General features: G+C 45.6%; 3 protein-coding genes and 1 pseudogene across 4 annotated transcripts; 2 read left to right on the top strand and 2 right to left on the bottom strand.

Moving 5' to 3' along the window:
* Positions 1-380: 380 nt before the first annotated feature.
* Positions 381-5,637, bottom strand: LOC127766173 (serine carboxypeptidase-like 18). Of its 2 annotated transcripts, none has more exons than XM_052291244.1 (13): positions 5,304-5,633; positions 4,181-4,322; positions 3,087-3,209; positions 2,891-2,993; positions 2,167-2,204; positions 1,957-2,064; positions 1,806-1,886; positions 1,572-1,724; positions 1,341-1,412; positions 1,019-1,137; positions 811-924; positions 660-705; positions 381-537 (listed from the first exon to the last, which is right to left on the bottom strand). In XM_052291244.1, the coding sequence occupies exons 1-13, from the start codon at positions 5,489-5,491 to the stop codon at positions 454-456; spliced, it is 1,371 nt and encodes a 456-aa protein (XP_052147204.1). In that variant the 5' UTR covers positions 5,492-5,633; the 3' UTR covers positions 381-453. The 2 variants fall into 2 exon arrangements, 1 of the variants encoding a protein (XP_052147204.1); XR_008016211.1 differs by having other exon boundaries at positions 526-537; positions 811-884; positions 977-1,137; positions 5,304-5,637.
* Positions 5,638-11,289: 5,652 nt separating this feature from the next.
* LOC127765035 (uncharacterized) lies at positions 11,290-11,941 on the bottom strand. The gene has a single exon (XM_052289831.1). The coding sequence runs from the start codon at positions 11,939-11,941 to the stop codon at positions 11,480-11,482; it is 462 nt and encodes a 153-aa protein (XP_052145791.1). The 3' UTR covers positions 11,290-11,479.
* A 4,330-nt stretch (positions 11,942-16,271) lies between these two features.
* Positions 16,272-17,507, top strand: LOC127766398 (pathogenesis-related protein 5-like; annotated as a pseudogene).
* On the top strand, positions 17,152-19,493 carry LOC127765944 (lecithin-cholesterol acyltransferase-like 1). The gene is made up of 2 exons (XM_052290923.1): positions 17,152-18,125; positions 18,206-19,493. Exons 1-2 carry the CDS (start codon positions 17,674-17,676, stop codon positions 19,149-19,151), a joined length of 1,398 nt encoding a protein of 465 aa, XP_052146883.1. The 5' UTR covers positions 17,152-17,673; the 3' UTR covers positions 19,152-19,493.
* The last annotated feature ends 578 nt before the right edge of the window (positions 19,494-20,071 follow it).

The following is a 20,071-nucleotide window of genomic DNA, read 5'->3' as shown; positions in this document are numbered from 1 at the left end:
GGATAATGATGAGACATCTTGTTAGTGGATGATGATATAGCATCTTTGCATGTTAAGTTTTAGAATTTAATGGGTTGTAAGTTTTAAGTAAGGGAGCCCATCACCTTCTTAGCTAGCTTTTGGGTGGACCTTTACGAGATCCTATAGTAGCCTCTCAAATCGAGTGCTAAATTAATTAGTGAGTAAAAACATCGTGTGGTCAAAGTGGTTTGACCGGGTGCATTTGCATTTTGTATCCCAAAGTTGTAGTAGCAACCCGGGCTAGTACTTCTACAACTGATCAGGATTTTTTTTTCTCTCCATTTTTCAATTTGGTCAGTGCTGGACCCTCTATTTGGCGGAGTATTTATCTTGTCTTCTATTCATTGTTGGAAAACATGGGAGATAAAGTAGTTCTTCATACAAACAATACCAGTGGCACGAGTATACAGGTTGGGTCAAAGCAGGTGAACATCACAGAGGCTTATTATCTAGCCAACGTTTGCCCATGGCAAAACCTTGTTTAGGATTGGTTTCTATAGAGGTATGGCCACCACCCTGCACATCATAAACCTTGTTTAGGATTCTTCAGAAAGCCTGTATGTGATTTGTGAAGGGCTGGACACTATAGACACAAATACCAGTTTAACAAGAAAAGATCAAGAAAGAAAAGGTATCACCTTTATTGTGGCAAAGGTCAAGTTGTTGGCGTACAAAATTGTAAATCTGCATAAAAGAAGATGACACATAATATTAATATCAGATCAGGCAAACATGGAAAAAAACATCAATTGAAATGCACAATTTGTGAGCAGAAACAGATGGCTTAACCCTGCAGCCTGGCCATCCACATGCCATGCTCTCCACTCATCAACTATGGAGAAGTTCAAGGATCTTATCCATGCCTGGGTGCTCAGAAATGGCAATATGAGATCATGGTCACCACTGCATTCATAAATGTCATAATAATTTTTAAGACATGGAATATGGATTTAACCTGCAGGAAGCAGATAAATGAATTTTCCTCTGATGATTTCACCTGAACACAAGTGCCCGGTAACCTCCTGTGGTGAGGTCAAAATGATACTTGATGCTGCTTGCGACATCTTGAACATAGGGTAGCCCTGTCTTGCATCTTATCCATTCGCCGACTGTTCCCTATTGTCATATTTGCGCCATTATTGGATTTGTTATATTTAGCCAACTTTTTTAAAAAATAATGGAAGCTTTTCCTAGCTAGCAAATCATACTTTGTATAGATGGCATCTTATACTCTTCTCATTTAAGCTTCGCAAGAAATCTTAGGAGGGAAACACATTGTAGGGTCCTAATTATACAGGCAAAAGATAACGAATGGTTACCTTCTTGATCTTAAGAGCTTCTCTAGTCAAATTGTTGTTCATCCACAAGAATGATAGATAGTAACGGTATGACTGCATTTAAGAAGAAAAACAGGAGGCAGATTAACATTAGGAAAAAACAGAGTTGTGATATAATGTATCATTACAATCTCTTTATACTGCTTCTTTAAAAAAAAACTACAATCTTCAATCAAACTAACACAATGGGATCGATGAATGATAATAACTTACAAAACAATTGATAGTAGGTCGAACAGTCGGCTCACTTAGCCGAATGTAATCTTCTAGCAGACTCCTACTTCTTGAAACTTCATTTATGGGTTTTGGTGTAGCACGAACACATTTATCATCCAAGATATTTCCATTATCAACTTCAGACATGAGCTGAAACAAAAGGGATATGCATAAGTTTGATAGTAGTTGGATATTAGTAAACTTCTAAACTAGGTTAGACAAGAATCTTACATTATCAATAGCATTTAGGGCCTTAGCACATAATTCATTTGTTGTGGTCACATAATCTCCATTGCAGTTTGCTACTGCAGCCTACAAACAGGGAAAGGAAAATGCTACAGAGTTGTATCACCATATTCTAATTGTATGGATGTGAAATTACCTCGTATAATTGATCAGATATGATCCCAACACCATGAGAATATGGAATTTTGAAATTATCATCAATCTTCGAGCCTGTAATGGGGTTGCCAACTATATAACCCTGTAACTGATTTCATATATAATCACCAAAAAGAATATAAGAAACATGATGCCACATTATTAACTATGCAAAGGTCACTAGTTGTTTGAAGGATACAGAATGCCATGCCTTAAGATTAACCAATGGCTGCTGCCTTTGTTCAATTCCTGGAGAGCAGGCATAAACCAAACAAGGTAAGGAATTAGTTATTTGATTGGAGGTAATGATTAAACATAAGTAGATGCAAACATTAATTGGTTTGTGGCGAATTGAAGTTCAAAGGTTGAAAACATAGTGAGCTTATCACTCTGAAGAAATTAACAAACAAATGCACCATTTGTCTTTTGAGATTAGTTTGAACTTTCCGCTGAACACTTTTTGCATCTTTTATATAACACAACAGAGGTTCTAAAACATATACATTAGATGATTTCCGAAATTATCTCCTCATAGTATATCTTATATTTTTGAGAATTGGCTTGTGGGAGTTAATAAAAAATCTTTTCAGGGCAACATACTGGCTCTGATCTTGGGCTCAGCTACTAAAGTGTGATGAAGAAATCAAGTCAGTGAAAGGTGCATGTCGTAATCTTGAGTTATTGGTTATGCAGCTGTTCGCCAACTTTCGATGGAGATTCACAAATAAAATTCAATAATTTTTGTGGTCTTTTTATGCTGTGTGAGTTTTTATTAGTTTGTCTATGCTTTTGTTTATTCAGGTGTGAATTTTTGTTGAGTTGGTGTAATAATTGGCTGTAACTCTTTGAGCAAAGGTCGGGATTATATTCCATTATCTAAAAAAAATCTTCTCATCTAATTCATCGCAGAATATGTGAAATATATAGTTGATTACCTTCTGAAATGAACTTCATGATAATTGGAATCACCTTTCCAGCGTATGAGCTTCCTCCAACATAGAAATGATTTGAGAGATAGCGTGGGTGATCATTGAACCACTACACTAGTACGTACAAGATGGTAAGTAATAAATATAGAAGTTGTTCTTCCATTTTTACTGTAGTAGAAAACCAGATGTGCTTTCAGGTCACCTTCTTCAGAAATGTTACGACTTGCAAAGACGATGATATGTCCCCGACATTATAACCTTTAGGATCATGAGCATATGAGAAACCAGAACCAACAGGAGTGTCCAAGAAGAGGATGCTTGCCATCTGATCATAGTAACAGAACCACAAATAAGTAAAATCATATCACCTGTGTCCATGAATACTGATTATAAACCAATCGTGGCAAACTACCATTATAAGGCTCCAACACGTATTTCATAGGTCCTGTACATAATCATCACCTATGGATATCAGAAGGTTAACACGTGCATTGTAAAATATGTGTGAGTGTAGAGAGCACAGAGCGTAGGAGCAGACCCAATTGCTCCCCAGTAGTCCAAAACCATGGCAAACTGTACAATCTTGGCCACCATATAATCATGCACGAATATGTGTTAGGTGGGTGTAATTTAGTATATCAACTTGTAAAGTGCTCGTTTCCAGTTCGTGCAAACCATGACAAAAATGGCTTATCAATGTTAATTTTACGAAGTTGATGTTTATCAGGACGTGACGTGTATATGTGTAATGAGTATGCATAAGACATATTATATTTATAATTTTGGTTTCTATTTTATCCTTTATCATGGTAATGATGAATTTCATATATTTCTAACCCTTATATCGATCATTGTTTGGTTTTTCATATCTTTTTACAATCACTATATCATATTCTATCTTTTTATGAAGAGGTGTATATCTAACAACAATCTTCTCATGTGTGTGTGTTTACCTAGTATGCTAATCAACCTCTAAATCAACAAGATTAGCTACTTAGCGTATTTTTGGTTTTTCCCCGCACACACACCAGACAAATTCATGCACCAAAACGAGCATTTTACAAATTCGTGCACTAGATTACACCCACATGACAAGTTTGTTCACCGATGATGCAATTTACTCAAAAATATATATAATCATGCATAATTTATTAACTCAAAAAAATCATGCATAATTTATATTCGATTGAGCCAACATGAGAATAGTATTAACCTTAGAGCAATGAAAGCATAGTCTCTGTCAGTTCTACAAATCTTTTTCTCATCATCAAATCCCAATCACCACTACTAACCTACTTCAAAGACGACACCGCTGAATCCGGAGCAGCCAGGCCCGCCTGTCAACCAGAGGATCACAGGGCCTGTACTTGGGCTCCTCTCCGATTCAACGAAGTAGTAGAAGAGCTCAGTGCCCGTCTCCTCATCCACACCAACATACCTGCAAGGTTATTTCTCAATTAAGGTCCAGCTAGAAAAAATGTCCGTGCGTTGTAACGGATAAATACGTTTTTTTAATATTAGGAACCGAGAAATAACTTAAAATATTAGAATTGCTATACACTATAATAAGGTAATTACTTAATCCAAACCATTTCGAATCGCTAATTAGCAATCAGTCGTTAGCAGGGTGGCACCGGCTATAAGTTTCGGACCCACCAAATATATATTTTTTCTACCCTATACATGCAAACTTTATAACTTTACATGTATACCTATAAACTCTATACCTATATAGTTTATGTATAAATTCTTTTATACATATCTAAAGTATTTTCTCCGTTTCATAATGTAAGTCATTCTAGCATTTTTCACTTTTATATTGATGTTAATAAATCTAGACATACATCAATATGAATGTGGAAAATACTAGAATAACTTACATTGTGAAACAGAGGAAGTATATGCGTATATGGTTATATATACATACTCCCTCCGTCTCAGAATATAGCAACCTAAGACCGGATGGGACGTATCTTAGTACTACGAATCTGAACAGAGGCATGTCCAGATTCGTAGTACTAGGATATGTCCCGTTCGGTTCTAGGTTGCTATATTCTGGACAGAGAGAGTACATACAGTAGTATATGGGGGAGGACGCAACGGTGGAAACTGACCACGCGCCTGCAGCCGCGGATCAGCGTCTCCCTAAGCCATGTACACCCTCAGTCCCACTGTCCCAGATTCACTGACAAAATAGATTTATTTTTCAACAGAGAATAGTGTAAATACGTAGTGGCATCCCATATCATTCTCTCTGCAGAAAGTCAGAAACCAACCAAATCAAGCAAAACGAGTCGTCTGCTCTACTCCTAATTCCCCTGGGATTCGATTCCCTTTTGCGTTTGAGTTTCCAATTTCCCTTCGATTAAAAGTCATATGTAACAGCTGGAGAAAAGAAAACATACAGGGAGCCCCTTACCCGGTCTCAAGGTGGAACGGCAAGCGGCCGTGGAAGCCCGGGAGGTGGGTGATCACCGACGACGACGCCGAGCACGACAGCAGCAGCGGTAGCAGGAGGAAGAGGACGCAGGTGGCGAGGCGCGGTGGTTGCAGGAGCATGCATCGCCCCACGCGGTGAGCAGCCATTGTGAGAAGCTCCAAGACCATTGCTTTGCTTCCTTTTTCAGTGCTCTGGCAGCTTGAAGATCTGAGTTTTTTTTGTCAACAGTTTTTTTTTTTTTTTGTGGAACTAAGTAAAGCTCAAGCTTATAATCAATGAGGACATGAGGTCAGTAGTTGTGTTAATTTATTCAGCACACAACTCACGCGCAGATATATAAGAGAAAACAATATAATATTCTTAAAAAAATAAAACCAAGGGTACTGTTTGATCTGATATAGACACACTAGCTACTAACCGATTCCTCACCACACATTATGCACATTAATGTGTGTTCGCGATCAGTGATGGAGCACATCGAAAAATTTAGATGGATCGAACACGCGACATATGTGATTTGCATGTATGAGATGGTACCTCTCGTAAGAAGATTAAAAATAACAGGTAAACAACAGTGAACGCAAGAAGTTTGTGCAGTACTGCTAGGAGCAGAAGTGCAGAACGCAAGCAACGATGGTGAGCCCATCCTCACGATGGTACGTAGAGTTCACCTGGTAGCTGGTACTGGTAGAAGCTCGAGTTTGAAGCTAGGCTGCATACAGGCTATACCGCTCATGGTTTGTTCACGGGGTCAGCAACGACTCATTTGTTCGCTGGCGGAGGAACGGGCGGGCGGGGCCGGGGGTACGGCAGGTGGGTCACCCTGCCGTATGGGGCTCTCTGCCTCTGTATACCATAACCAAATGGTTGTTATGGGTTTATAATGAGCTATATATATCCCAAAAATCCTAATGGACGATCGCTCGCTTGGATAAAGTCGACGCGGTCGTTTCCGGAAAATGCTAGTCCGTGTGGTGCTCGCGTGTCTGACAGGTTACACGATTGGTTCCGACAAGTTGCACGATTGGCTCCCTTTGCATTTTTGGCACTGTTTTTTTTCCATCTCGTGCTTTTCATTTTTAAGTATGTTTACATACCTAAAGTTTTTACTATTAAAGTTTAAACTCATAAAGTTTGTACACACCTAAGCTTTATGCAATAAAAGTTTATATTACCGATGGATTTGAATTTAAATATATTTTTTACAAAACATTTTCTACACCTATGTACAAAGTTAGCAATGTATATGAATAGTTTTTAGTGCAATATATTTTTTATTCTCTTTCGTTTTTCCGAACTTATTTTTTAAATTGGTTTTAAACTCATCGAGCATGCACGTGTGTAGGCAAGCCGCGAGCTAGGCTCAGGGAAAAACGTGTCGAGTGTCGCCGATCGTGTGCCGCGTCCGTCAACGACTAATCGCGTATTAGCCGGACCCTCTATCTCCTGTTATAGAAACCTATAATGAAAAACTAACGTGGCGACATACTGTCGTCTCGTTGGAGAAGATGGGGACGGTGACCCCGGTCATAAGAGGAGAAGGTGGGTCGAGGTGCCCAATGGAAAGACGGGTGGTGGCGTAAGGCGGTGGAGGAGGAAGTGGAGGGTGGGGAGTGGATGACAGATTGAGATCGTAATGTGTAATGATTTTTTTTTTCATCTTGCACCTGTTAACGAAAAAATCGAACACATCGGCGGAGATCTGCTTAGCTCCTGTGCAGGTCCAAAAATTAATGAGATGCGGACGTGCCAGTCAGTTTGATCCTGCAACTGACAAGATATGCAAACAGCAGATAAAACAACCGATCGGCTGACAAGCCGATGTAATGATTTCAGCCGATGCTGATACCAGCCGATAGCGATAGGGTTTAAACAATCGGCTATATGTCCAATGTAGATGATGATATAAAGGCAATCGGCTGATGTAATATAATCGAGTATAAACCAATCGGCTAGAAACAATATATAATAAGCATTGATCCGAAGATTAAAGCATACATCGGCTGGAGGTCCGATGTCATAAAATCCACAAGATTATATTAAACAATTAAATCTTATTGCGATCGGCTAAATCCAATATGTTTGCAATCCTTGTAAGCCGATGCAATGTCCAGATAACTCATCGGCTGAAACTCCAATGAAACCCTTATTGGCAATCAAGAAGCAGGCTAGGGATTATGGTTCTAAGCACGACTTAGTATATCAAACTTAACTGATGCAGCACTAAGTATGAAAAGAAACAAAATATCTAGACAATCAAGCCGTTGACTGATTTTCAGGGTGGTAGATGCCTAGGCTAATCTAATCTAGTAAGACGATTTAGTCGATACTGGCAGAAACCCTAAAGCGAGAAACAGCCGATAGAGCTAAATTGAGATGCTAGGACTAGATTAACATAGACATATGATAAATAGCCAGGCAAATATATTATCCAAACCAGAGTAATCCAAGAGGTCGAATGTCCTGATGCAGCCTTGAACGACGCCGACGTAGACGATACAGTTGCCTGGACCGGCGGAACATTGGACTTATCCCTTCACTGGAGATCGAAGACAATGCAGCCCCGCGTCGGGTGCCAAGTTCCGCCGGAACGTAAAAACAAAAGTAGAAGTAAAAAGGGTGGCGATGCACCGAATTGTATTGATCGTAGCGATAGATTACATAGACCCCAGGTGTACATATTTATACCCATAGGTTGATACAAGTCCTTATCGGACAAGAAAGAAACTTTCCTAAAGATAAAAGGAAAAGATAAAGTCCTTATAGGACACTAAACACACTTTTCTAAAGATAAAAGGAAACTAACAAACTATTCCTAATTAATAGATAACTTGCCATGCCGCATTCTCTTTGAACTCGGTCTCTTCTGGATAAGCTTCCTTTAATAGATCAATTTCCTTAATCGAATATAGCAAGAATCCGACAACTAACTTGACAACTCTCATCGGCTAATCTCAGTATTTCAAAGTCGATGCTGACTCTAACCCGATGATTACTCCGGATTTACCAAATTTTTGTTAACAGCACCCTGTGTTAATTAGAATTATACACTAACAATTAAAGCAGGACTGGCTCAAAGGCCTAAGCCGGTTGTGTGACTGCCGGTCAGGGCCCATCACTAACCAATCCAACCAGCAGGACGTCATTGTGTACTATCATGTCCGACTCCCACGCGGCTGTTTAAGGTGAGGTCTTATGATCTTCTCATTTTTACATCTATTTAGCCAAAAAAAAAATATATGTTAGTGTGTATGTGTGTGTATGATTATTAAATTTCACCATTAGAACTTAGCATTCACTATAGCGCCTGCTATATGTGATTTGTTACGTAGACACACCAATCCTCTACTGACCCACTATTTGCTTTTATTACTTGATTAAAGGTTTTCACCAAGCCCATTAAGGCTTTTTAAGCCCGTTAATAATTCTTTACGGGCCTGCTAAAGACTATTTTTGCATTCTGCTAAAGATTTTGTTGGGATGGAGAAAAATCAACTACTGAAAAGGAAATAAAAATCAGTCGATTGACTTAAAGTGGCACCTCAACCCTACAAACATTCTTGACAAAAAGCAGAACCGTGTTTAAGCCTGTTTAATGTAGCGACATGGTTTTTTGACAAAATGCATCACAGAGGCTTATTGTCCAACCACCGTTGCCCCATAGCAAAACCTTGTTTAGGCCTGTTTACTGTAGCAACATGGTAACCACCCTGTACATAACCTACCATGATTATCTATTTGTGTAACTTATGTATGTAAAGTGGTGGGCATAATATGGACACAAACATCAGCCAGAAAAGGTCATGCAAATGAATATTAAAGGATAAAATCACCTTTACTGTAGCGAAGAGAGAATTGCATATCTACCATGGTATAAGATGGGCTTCGCTGGAATGCCATCGTTTAAATGGGCTTCGCTAGAATACCATCCTTAACCAGAGTGTCTTCGCCAAAATACCATTTCAGACGGAAATGCCACTGGCTCTTCTTCTTCCTCTATCCCACGCGTGAAGAGCTTGCCAGCGGCCATGGCCAGCTCCACCACCGAGCCACTGGTGCCGCCTTGCCGGCGACGATTGGGGCGTTGCCCTCCCTACCATCCCCGCCGGCGCCGGCGGCGGAGGGTGGTGCGCCCGTGCATTTGAGGTCGTCGAGGCTGCCCACGCCGCTCAGCGCCCTGTCAGCGTCGCTCCTCGGTGTGTCTGTGGTGCTGCTCGTCGCACTATTGGTGTGCCGGCTTATGAGGGGAAGGGGGAGGAGGCGAGGGAGGAAGAACGCGCTCGTGCCGCAGGAGGCGCCGCTAACGCAGCAACAGCAGGGGGCATAAAAAGGGGCGATGGCGGCGGAGGATGAGGAGGAGGGGAACGCCTAGCCGGATTGGGTCCGGGAGATCGACCGCCGGAGCGGATAGGAGCAGCGGCGAAGAAGCCATGCGTGAGAAAACATTTTTTTTTCTTTCTTTTTGGTCGATGAGAGAAGTGGACGAATCCAACGACAAGGGTCGGCAGAGATGGCAAGGAGGGCAGCGCCCCAATCGCCGTCGGCAAGGCGGCACCGGTGGCGCGGCGGTGGAGCTGGCCATGGCCACCGGCGAGATCTTCACGCGTGGGATGGAGGAAGAAGAAAAGCCAGGGGCATTTCCATCCGGAATGGCATTTTTGCGAAGACACTCTGGTTAAGGATGGTATTCTAGCGAAGCCCATCTAAGCGATGACATTCCAGCGAATCCCATCTTATACCATGGTAGATATGCAATTTTCTCAATAAAATGTGTAATGAATTTTCTAACTTGTACCTGTGTCGGTTAGAATTCCACAATAACAGTTAAAGCAAGGAGTTTTTTTTTTTTACTATCCTTGATATCTCTTGGTAGTTGGTACCTCCAAGTATCTAAGATCTGAGCCATCCATTATACCATATCGAACGGCTAAGAGTGGTCCATACCGGGTGGTACTTGGCACGTGCTAAATAACTATTGAAGGAGGTACTAACAGGGATGGGCAGCCAAGTAATTTCTGGCCTCTTCTCTCTGTTCTCTCCTGATGGGCAATGAGCAAGCAGGGCGCGACTGCGCCGCACGTACATAGTCAAGGAAGCGTCGAGAGAAGCAAGACATAGCAGGCGAGCTCTGAATTCTTTGGCCTGTGGGACGAGCTCGCTGGTATAAGCCTCGACCCTGCGTCCACAGACACGCTTGTTTGGACGGGCGTCGGGGAATGGAGTGTTCCCAACCAAATCAGCCTAGGCATTGCTTACAGCCGGAAGAACTTATTGTCCCTGGGGAAGATCATTTGGAAATCCAGGACCCCCGCCAGATACAAATTCTTCATGTTTCTGACGGTCAGAGGGGCATGTATGATGGCCGATACCATGCAACACCGTGGGTGGCACCTTGCGTCGTTCTGCCATCTCTGTGCTAGCGATGGCAAATCGTGCCATCACATCTTCCAATCGTGCCTATTTAAGTGGAAAGGAGCAAATGGCAGATTGCGAGCGATCTGGATTGTTTAGTGTTCTGTTTACCGTTGCATCCCAATGGTTTTAGTTCTTTGCACTTAGATTTTGATCGGATGGAGAAAAAATCGTCTGATACAAGCAAGATTGGCAGATTGCGAGCGGTCTGGGCGAGTAACGTTCTTTCGATCTATTATCCCCGTATCCATAGTTTTTTGCCCCACCGGAGACGCATATGTTACTTCAACATGTCTGAAACGCGTGTGGACACAAAAACAGCGAGCGATTCCGCAGCTTTGCTGGCCAGCGCCACCCGTTCTTGAATTGCCACGGTCAAGAAAGGGCGCGACGTTCTCCAGATAGCCGACAAATACTCGACCGCGAGTTCATCTTCCGCTTTACGGGCACTCTGGCACGGAGACGACGCCCATCGCTGTGGCACACATCGAACAATATTTTGCCTGACGGACGCAGTCACACTCTTTGAATTACAGTGACACGTACAGATCACTGTAGCGCTTAACATGTTACATTTGCTACACAAAACACTCGTACTCACTCCATCCAAAAATTTGATAATATAGGATGAAACATATTCTAATATTCCGAATCTAAATTTGAATTGTGTACTATAATATTTTGGGATGAAGGTAGTACTGCCAGAGCCATTGGTAAATACAAATGGAAGGTGCATCGATGTATCAAGCAACGGGGCCAACCCTGTGCGCGGTCCTGGCGGTTGGCCCGACGGTGCAGCTCTTGCTCTTCGGAGCCATGGCCAGCGCCCTGGCCTCGGCGTCGAGGCCGAACTCGCACGGCTCGTCCTCGTCGATCCTCCCGATGGCCACGCTCTGGCTCCGCGGCCCGACGCCGGGAGGCCTCGGCGGCCCACCGGCGCGCGAGGCTAGGCGGATCAGCTCGCGTATGTCGTCGTCGGTGCTGCCTCCCGCCGCCGACCGGTAGAACCCGTGGCTCTGGCACCGCGGCACCGCGACCAGCCCCACCGGCGCGCCTCCCCCGCCGCCGCCCCCCGCGCACGCCGCCATCCGGCTCACGTACAGGTCCCGCGCGCGCACCAGCGCGCGGAACGGCGCCCGCACGCACCGCCCCAGGATTGCCAGCGCCCGCATGCCCCTTGTCCCCGCCGCCGCAGCCACCGCCATGTACGTATAAGTGAAACGCCTGCTCTGCTCTGCTCTGCTCAATCTGGTTGTGCTTATGTAGGGAGGAGAGAGACGCAGCGCGCGCGGGAGAGGAGCGACTCGTTCCGAGCGAAGCGGCTCGCTCACCTGGGGCGTACAACGCGGCAATGCGATGCGGTCGATGCTGTTTGAAATTGACTGGTGCACTGGTGAGGACGCATCGCACGGGCGCGCACGGGGTGTTTTTGCCCTTTTGGTGTTGGTCTCAGGTCTCTTCTGGCTTCTACTGGGGCTTGGCCGGTTCAAGTCAAGCGGGCTCCTTTTTCTTACAAAATAGATTAAAATCCAGCCTCTACACGTCGTCCTGCTCGCTAGCTTGGAATTCTTGGGCGCGTCATGCAAAGTTTTCAGTCAGCTCGATGCAGTACTCCCTCCATCCCCCAATATAAAAGGTTTTGATATTTTACATCTACTGTTTGACCACTTATTTTATTAAAAAAATTGTATAAATATAAAAAGAAAAATTGTGCTTAAAGTATTTTAGATAATAAGGTAAGTCAAAAAAATAAATAATAATTTTAAAAAATTTTAATAATGTGAATGATCAAATAGTACAAATAAAATATCAAGATCTCTGATAGAGGGACGAAGGGAGTACTATATTTAACTAGCTGAAGTCAGAAGATAGGTGAATATATAAAACCAGATGTTAAGGTCGCATGCAATGTACAGTACCTTGACATTCTGGTAAAATATGCTACCAGCGGAATTGCATATGAATTGGTCAACCATTTCCATCTTGATGATTACTACGTATTAAATTAATGCATGCAAGAGCCTTGCGCAATGCTTTGCCTTGGGGTTTGACCATCATGCTGCATTGCTGAACGTATATCATATATGATATATGAACCTGAACGCTGCATGCATTGCTTGCGCAAAGTTTTTCTTTAAACTTCTAATTTTTTCATCACATCAAAACTTTCCTACACATACAAATTTTCAACTTTTTCATCACATCGTTTCAATTTCAATCAAACTTTTAATTTTTATGTGAACTAAACACAGCCAAAAGTGTGCCAAGTGCCAACATAATTACAGGAAAGCTTTTGCCGCGGGTGCAGTGCAACAATAGCATACCTGGACCTAGACAACTGATCACTGAACTTGATTTTTTAGTAGCGAGAACAAGGGAGTGTAATTAAGAGCGTGTTTAGGTTGACCGCCTAGTGCGCCCTGGTGTGATGCGATTGTGTCAATTCAAATGAGCCTGTTTAAGTTGAACGCTTATGACCGTGTTGATAAAAAGCTTTACTTCTTTGACCAATTGACCGTGATCCTCAATGGGATCGCTTCCCCTTAACCAGAGGGCCATTCGCTGAAGCCTTTTTCTCCATCTTGTTCAGCCCCGCCGCCCGGACGCCGCTCCGCCATGAACTACGACATGGCATCTGCTGTCGAGTTTGCCTTGTCGAGTTGTAGTTGAGCAGATGCAAGCAGAAAACAGATGAGAGTCGACAGCGTTATTGTTGCAACAGCAGCAGCAGCAGCGTGAAATCTGACGCCGCGCCGCCGAGAGTGGATAAGAGGGACCCGAACTGTCGAACTGACCTCCTCTGCGTATCTGCGTCGTCTCCATGTTCCCCAGAGCGCGTCGACAGCGATCGAAACCGGAGCGGCGGGGGCTGTTGCTGCTGCATGCTGCCTCTCACCACCGGGGACTATTTTGCAAAGAGGAAAAAAAATGCAGGCTAAATCAGGGATTCTCTAAATTTTGGATCGCTACCAATGTTTTAGCCATTCAAATCTGAGACTCAAAACTATAAAACCTCTGCTGACCGTTCAAAGCAACGAAGTTGGCAAATATCATTTCATGGCATGCCTACTTTGATGTCGGTTGAATCCCCTGACCCCTACCACGTCAATGTAGGGGATATTGTGATTACAAATAGTGGTATAGAAGGTCTAGATATATCTCAAATAGCAAGTATAGTGGTTACAAACTTCACAAGACAATGTGAGATATTGTGATTCATGTTCATAGAGAACTACTTCAAGTGAGGCCATATATATTTCCATTTATACTCTCCAAATATCAACAAGAGCGCCTAGCTTTATAATTACTGACACATATAATGCCATCAATTTTATTTCCCAAGTATATATCACAAATCTTACAAAGATGATACCTAGGTATCTAGATACCATAATGACATCAGCATGATATCTTAAGTATCAGACTTAGTATCAGAGATACCATATTAACTTTATCATGATACTAGTAAATATAAACTATTTCGTTGTAATGGTATAGTGTTTTCTAGTACTTTCAATCTAATAAAAAGCCCACGTGTAGGACACATGGTTACTGGGCTAATTCTAGTATTATGGACCCACATAAGCCCATAACTCTCTGAATTTAGGTTTGCCTAAGGTTGTGTTCGTTACAAGAATGAAAGGTAAGGAATGAAGGAGAATTGTTTATGTCAGAGTAATATTTTGTTTTTATATTGTTAAACTAATGCAGCCGCTATTCTAGATTACAGTGATGTAGTTCATTTAAAATTGTTAAGATTTACAATTTGGGTTTCAAGAGTTAAATGGGAAAGCATTGTTGGTAAATATGGTGCTATCGTGTGTGCCTAACTTCATTCACCCACTAGGATTTAAATTCTAATGCTCACGAATATTATGGGTTGTTTGGTAGGGCTCAAATCAGATTTGGAGTTAGGGTTGTGAAGCTGGAAAAACGTAGCTTCACCCTTCCTATATATTTGTGGAGAAGATACATCCACTCACTCCACTCTTAAAAATTTGAGAATGTAGTAGTGTTTGGTTTGGCTTTACCTTCACCAGACAAGGATCAAGGAAATAAATCCTTGCCAAACATAACCCATGTACACGTGTATGTGCTTTTAATAAGAATTTAGTAAGATCGAAAATGCGCGTTGTTGGTTTACGTCATTTTAAACGTGTTGGGGGCGTATTCGCGAGTGAGTATGGTGTTGTGTGTATTGTGGTGTGTGTCGTATATGCCGTGTAATTGGGGAAAAAACAATATATTACATATGGACAAATGCAACTTCAATTGTAAGTAAAATGCACGAGCACGGAATAAAACTAAAATTTTAAAAACATTTGGGAAACCTTCCGAAAAGATTGCGTATTTATTTTACCACTACTAGTTTTTATGTGCCACTGGTCTAATTCCGAGCCATTCGATCAAATCTCCCTACCAATTAATAGCGGATTGCGACTTGTAGAAGATAGTGGAATACTGGAATGTCCATACTCGAAGCAACCTGTCGAATTAATTTGCTCGAAAAGCACATTGCAATCACACCATGGACCATATTATCCTCTTCCCGGTTAGTACATCCCTGAAGTTAACTTAACTAACTGCTTTGCTTTTGCGTAGCAACAAACATTCCCCCGAACAACGCAGAACCAGTCAAGCAGCTTTCCCCATCTGAAGTCCCGTTCTTTTCTTCAACAAGAGTTGGGTAAAGATTAAAATTTTCGTGGCACGCTTTTCAAACTGCTAAACGGTATGTTTTGTGCGAAAATTTTCTATATGAAAGTTGATCTAAAATATCATATTAATCTATTTCTCAAGTTTGTAATAATTAAAACTCAATCAATTATACGTTAATACTACCTCGTTTTGCGTAAAAAATTTAATCTTCATCCTCATCTTCAGAAGAAAAGAACGCCACTTGAGTCTCAAAGTCTCACTCACTTCGCGTGAAATATGGACCATCCACTCTTGCCCTTCAACACCCTACATAGGAAAAAGTACACCGAAAGTCCCTCAACTTGTCATCGAGTTACAAAATCATCCCCGAACCACGAAACCAGGTATCCAGCGTCCCTCATCTATCAAAACCGATTACAATAGGTCCTTCGGTGGTTTTGACTCTGGTTTTGGCTTACGTGGCGGCTGAGTCAGCATGGGACCCACGTGGGCCCCACATGTCATGCTGCCACATCACCCTCATCTCTCTCTCTCTTTTCCCCTCTTATCTCCCTTCCACATCTCTCTCTCTCCCTTCTCTGACAGCCGCCGGTGGGAGGATGAGGGTGTCGGCGGCCGGCGAGGGGCTACGCGGCGGCGATGGGGGAGAAACTGTAGGTGGGCGGCGGGGAGGAGCGGCACGTGGGCGGCGAGGAGCAGTGCGCGGGCTCCCCCGCCGGCCGCCGCCCACCGCCCACGAGGCCCACGAGGCAGAGGAGGAGACGGCGGGCGGCACGGCGGCAACGACACGGCAAATTACTGAGGATATCAGCAAGGTCCATATAAACAAGATAATCACCAGGCAAATTACTGCTGCTGCTGCTACTTCACCATTTGTGCATTTCCTCTTCTACTATCTTAGCTGCAGCTCGCACGCTTTGAGTACGTGCATTGTTCAACTGCCATTTCTCTCCTCAATTCCAAAAAAATATATTCACCTTTTTCTCATTCGAGCTAAACCATTTCGATCAATGGAATTCGGACGATCTCCAGCCCTTCTACTCCTCGTTGGTAAGTCCGAGAAACTTTCAGGCCGGTTAACTTTAGGCTGTTAGCACACATCTTCTTCATTCTTCAACAATGGTGTGTCTCAATGCAGGGTTCCTATGGTCGCAGCTGCAGTTCGGCGCTGAGGTAGCCGACACGACGGTCTTCACGCTGCGCAACAACTGCACCTACACCGTCTGGGTGACCACCTTGTCCGGAAACACAGCGGTCGGGGGCCGTTGGGGGCGGCGACTTCGAGCTGTCGACCCGCGCCAACGTCTCATTCCCAGCCCCGGATGGTTGGTCCGGCCGCTTGTGGGCGCGCACGGACTGTGCACCCTCCGGCACCGCGTCCCTCGCCTGCGCCACGGGGGACTTCGGCGGTGCCGTGAGCTGCTCCCTCGGCGGCGCGCTGCCCGTCACCCTCGCCGAGTTCACGCTGGGCGGCGCCGACGGGAAGGACTTCTACGACGTGAGCCTCGTGGGCGGCGGCCGACGGGGGAGCCCGCGCGCCGCTCCTCCCCCCGCCGCCCGCGCTCTGCTCCTCGCCGCCCCTCCCCGCCGCCCACCCGCAGCTTCTCCCCCCACCGCCGCCGCGTCACCCCTCGCCGGCCGCCGACGCCCTCCTCCTCCCATCGGCTGAGTCAGAGAAGGGAAAGAGAGATGAGGGAGAGAAGAGTGGAAAAGAGAGGGAGAGAGGAGGCTGATGTGGCAGCCTGACATGTAGGGCCCACGTGGTCCCACGCTGACTCAGCTGCCACTTAGGATAAAACCGGGGTCAAAACTACCGAAGGACCTATTGTGGACCTATAGTTGAGGGACGCTGGATACCTGGTTTTGTGGTTGGGGGACGATTTTGTAGCTCGATGACAAGTTGAGGGACCTTTGGTGTACTTTTTCCCCCTACATATCCATCCGATCGGTCGTGTCCCGCGACAGAGGCACAGCCCGTACATTATTCCCCAGCCCGCACGCGCGTACGCCAACGGCCCAGCGACTGAACGGCCCAGTGGATGTCCCCATCTTAGCAGAGAAAGTCATTGTGTGTGTGACTGTAACTACCTACTGCTGGAAGGACAGACGTAACTAACCACCGTTTCCCCTGCTTTTTTAGCGGCTCCGAACGATCCAAATTTCAGAAGCAGCTTCACCACACGAAGCAGGAATCACCAAATCCAGAGCAGCAAAAGAGACAAACGGAACCAAAAAAAAAAAACAGGGTTGGATCGATCAGTGGTCACACGGTGGCATCATGGTGGTGGGGAGGCCGTCGTCATCATCGGTGGCTCGTGCGGTCGTGCTCCTCGCGGCGGCCATGCTGCTGTCCACGCTGAGCCCGTGCTGCTGCGCGTCGGCGGGCGGCGGCGGCGGCGCGCGGCGGCGTGAGAAGCAGCAGCAGCTGCACCCGGTGATCCTGATCCCCGGCGCCGGCGGGAACCAGCTGGAGGCGCGGCTGACGGAGGAGTACGCCCCGTCGAGCCTCGCGTGCCGCGTGTGGCCCGTGGTGCGCGGCCGCGGCGGGTGGTTCCGCCTCTGGTTCGACCCGTCCGTCGTCGTGGCGCCGCTCACCAGGTGCTTCGCCGACCGGATGACCCTCTTCTACGACTCCGTCGCCGACGACTACCGCAACGCTCCCGGCGTCGAGACCAGGGTCTCCGACTTCGGCTCCACCTCCACCCTCCGCTACCTCGACCCCAACCTCAAGTACGATTCTTACTACTATCAGCATTCAACGCGTTGTTGTTGGTGATGACGCGAATGCAAATTGCAAATGGGATGTGTAGGTTGCTAACGGGGTACATGAACGTGTTGGCGAGCACGCTGGAGAAGGCAGGGTACGAGGAAGGGTTCGACCTGTTCGGCGCGCCGTACGACTTCCGGTACGGGCTGGCCGGGCCGGGGCACCCGTCGCGTGTGGGCAGCGCGTACCTGGAGCGGCTGAGGAAGCTGGTGGAGTCGGCGTGCGCGGCCAACGGCTGGAGGCCGGCGATCCTCGTGGCGCACAGCCTGGGCGGGCTGTACGCGCTGCAGATGGTGGCGCGGAGCCCCCCCGCGTGGCGCGCCGCGAACGTGAAGCGGCTGGTGACGCTGTCCGCGCCGTGGGGCGGGTCGGTGCAGGAGATGCTCACCTTCGCGTCGGGCAACACCCTCGGCGTGCCGTTCGTCGACGCGTCGCTCATCCGCGACGAGCAGCGCACCGCCGAGAGCAACCTGTGGCTGCTGCCGGCGCCGCGGGTGTTCGGGAACACCACGCTGGTGGTGTCGCGGCACCACAACCGGTCCTACTCCGCCAAGAACATGACGCAGTTCCTCCGGGACATCGGGTTCGCCGAAGGGGTGGAGCCGTACCGGGAGCGGATACGGCCGCTCGTCGAGGTGCTGCCGGAGCCCGGGGTGCCGGTGACGTGCCTCGTCGGCACGGGCGTCGACACCGTGGAGAGCCTCGTGTACGGGGAGGGCGGGTTCGAGGCCGGGCCGGAGAAGGTGGTGTACGGCGACGGCGACGGGACGGTCAACCTCGACAGCCTCGTCGGGCCGATCAAGGCGTGGTCCGACTCGCCGGAGCAGGTGGTGGAGGTGGTCGAGCTGCCCGAGGTGTCGCACTCCGGCATCCTCAAGGACAAGAGCGCGCTCGACCAGATCTTGAGGATCATCGACGCCATCAATCTGAACGCCACGACCTCGAGCTCCTCCATCAATCGATCGTCTCAGGATGTTTTGTACAATTAGATTATATTGCTCGCTTCAAGATTTGCTTCTTTTAATCGTTGAGAATTTGCAAGGGGTACTCCCTCCTCCGTTTCACAATATAAGTCATTCTATCATTTTCTATATTTATGTTAATGTTAATGAATCTATACATATATCTATTTAGATTCGTTAACATTAATATGAATATGGAAAATGCTAGAATAACTTACATTGTGAAACGGATGAAGTAGTTAGCTACCTATAGTGGCCGGTCAAGTGCATGTTTTTTGCACGTTGACAAGCCAATTAAGGCAACAATAAGAGCAATTAAAAGGTGTTCCTTTCGTAATAGTACTATCAGTATCATATTAGCCTATGAAATTCGAGGTCATTCCTTTCAGATGTTTCTTGTTCAATGGCAGGTTTGCGTTGCCATACAGTATTATCATCCATTAATTCAATTGAATTTATCCACAGTACAATGCCATGGGTACAATTGAAAAAGGCTTCCTTAAGATACAAGTCTGAATTTCGCATTTACACCTGCTTGCAACGCATCAAAGTCACAGAGTACGTGCTACATGCGCCAGGACATGCAAAGCAATCGCGTGATCATTCGGCTGCTGCTGTGAAATAACTCACCACAAAATCTGATCGGCGAGTACAAAGTGCAATTAGGATCCTTAAATCTCGTTTTAGAGTGATGTTCATTACCCGTAGAGATCAATCAAGGATGGATTTAGTGGGGCACAGCTACAACTTAATTGAGCTCGTACGTAGAGCAAACTCTGGCATGTTACTCCGTGCGTGCTACCCCTGCAAGCAAAAGAACTGTCATGTTCGTAGAGATCACGCAAATATCAATGTGAGGATCCAGTTCCCTAACTCCAAACAGTACAGAAGAAGCCGATCAAAACATTCATTTTACACCCCCGTATACTTTGTATTAAGCCCATGCA

The sequence above is a fragment of the Oryza glaberrima genome, chromosome 3 (assembly GCF_000147395.1).
Source record: "Oryza glaberrima chromosome 3, OglaRS2, whole genome shotgun sequence".
In the NCBI taxonomy this organism is placed as follows: domain Eukaryota; kingdom Viridiplantae; phylum Streptophyta; class Magnoliopsida; order Poales; family Poaceae; genus Oryza; species Oryza glaberrima.
This window is presented reverse-complemented; position numbering and strand designations above follow the sequence as displayed.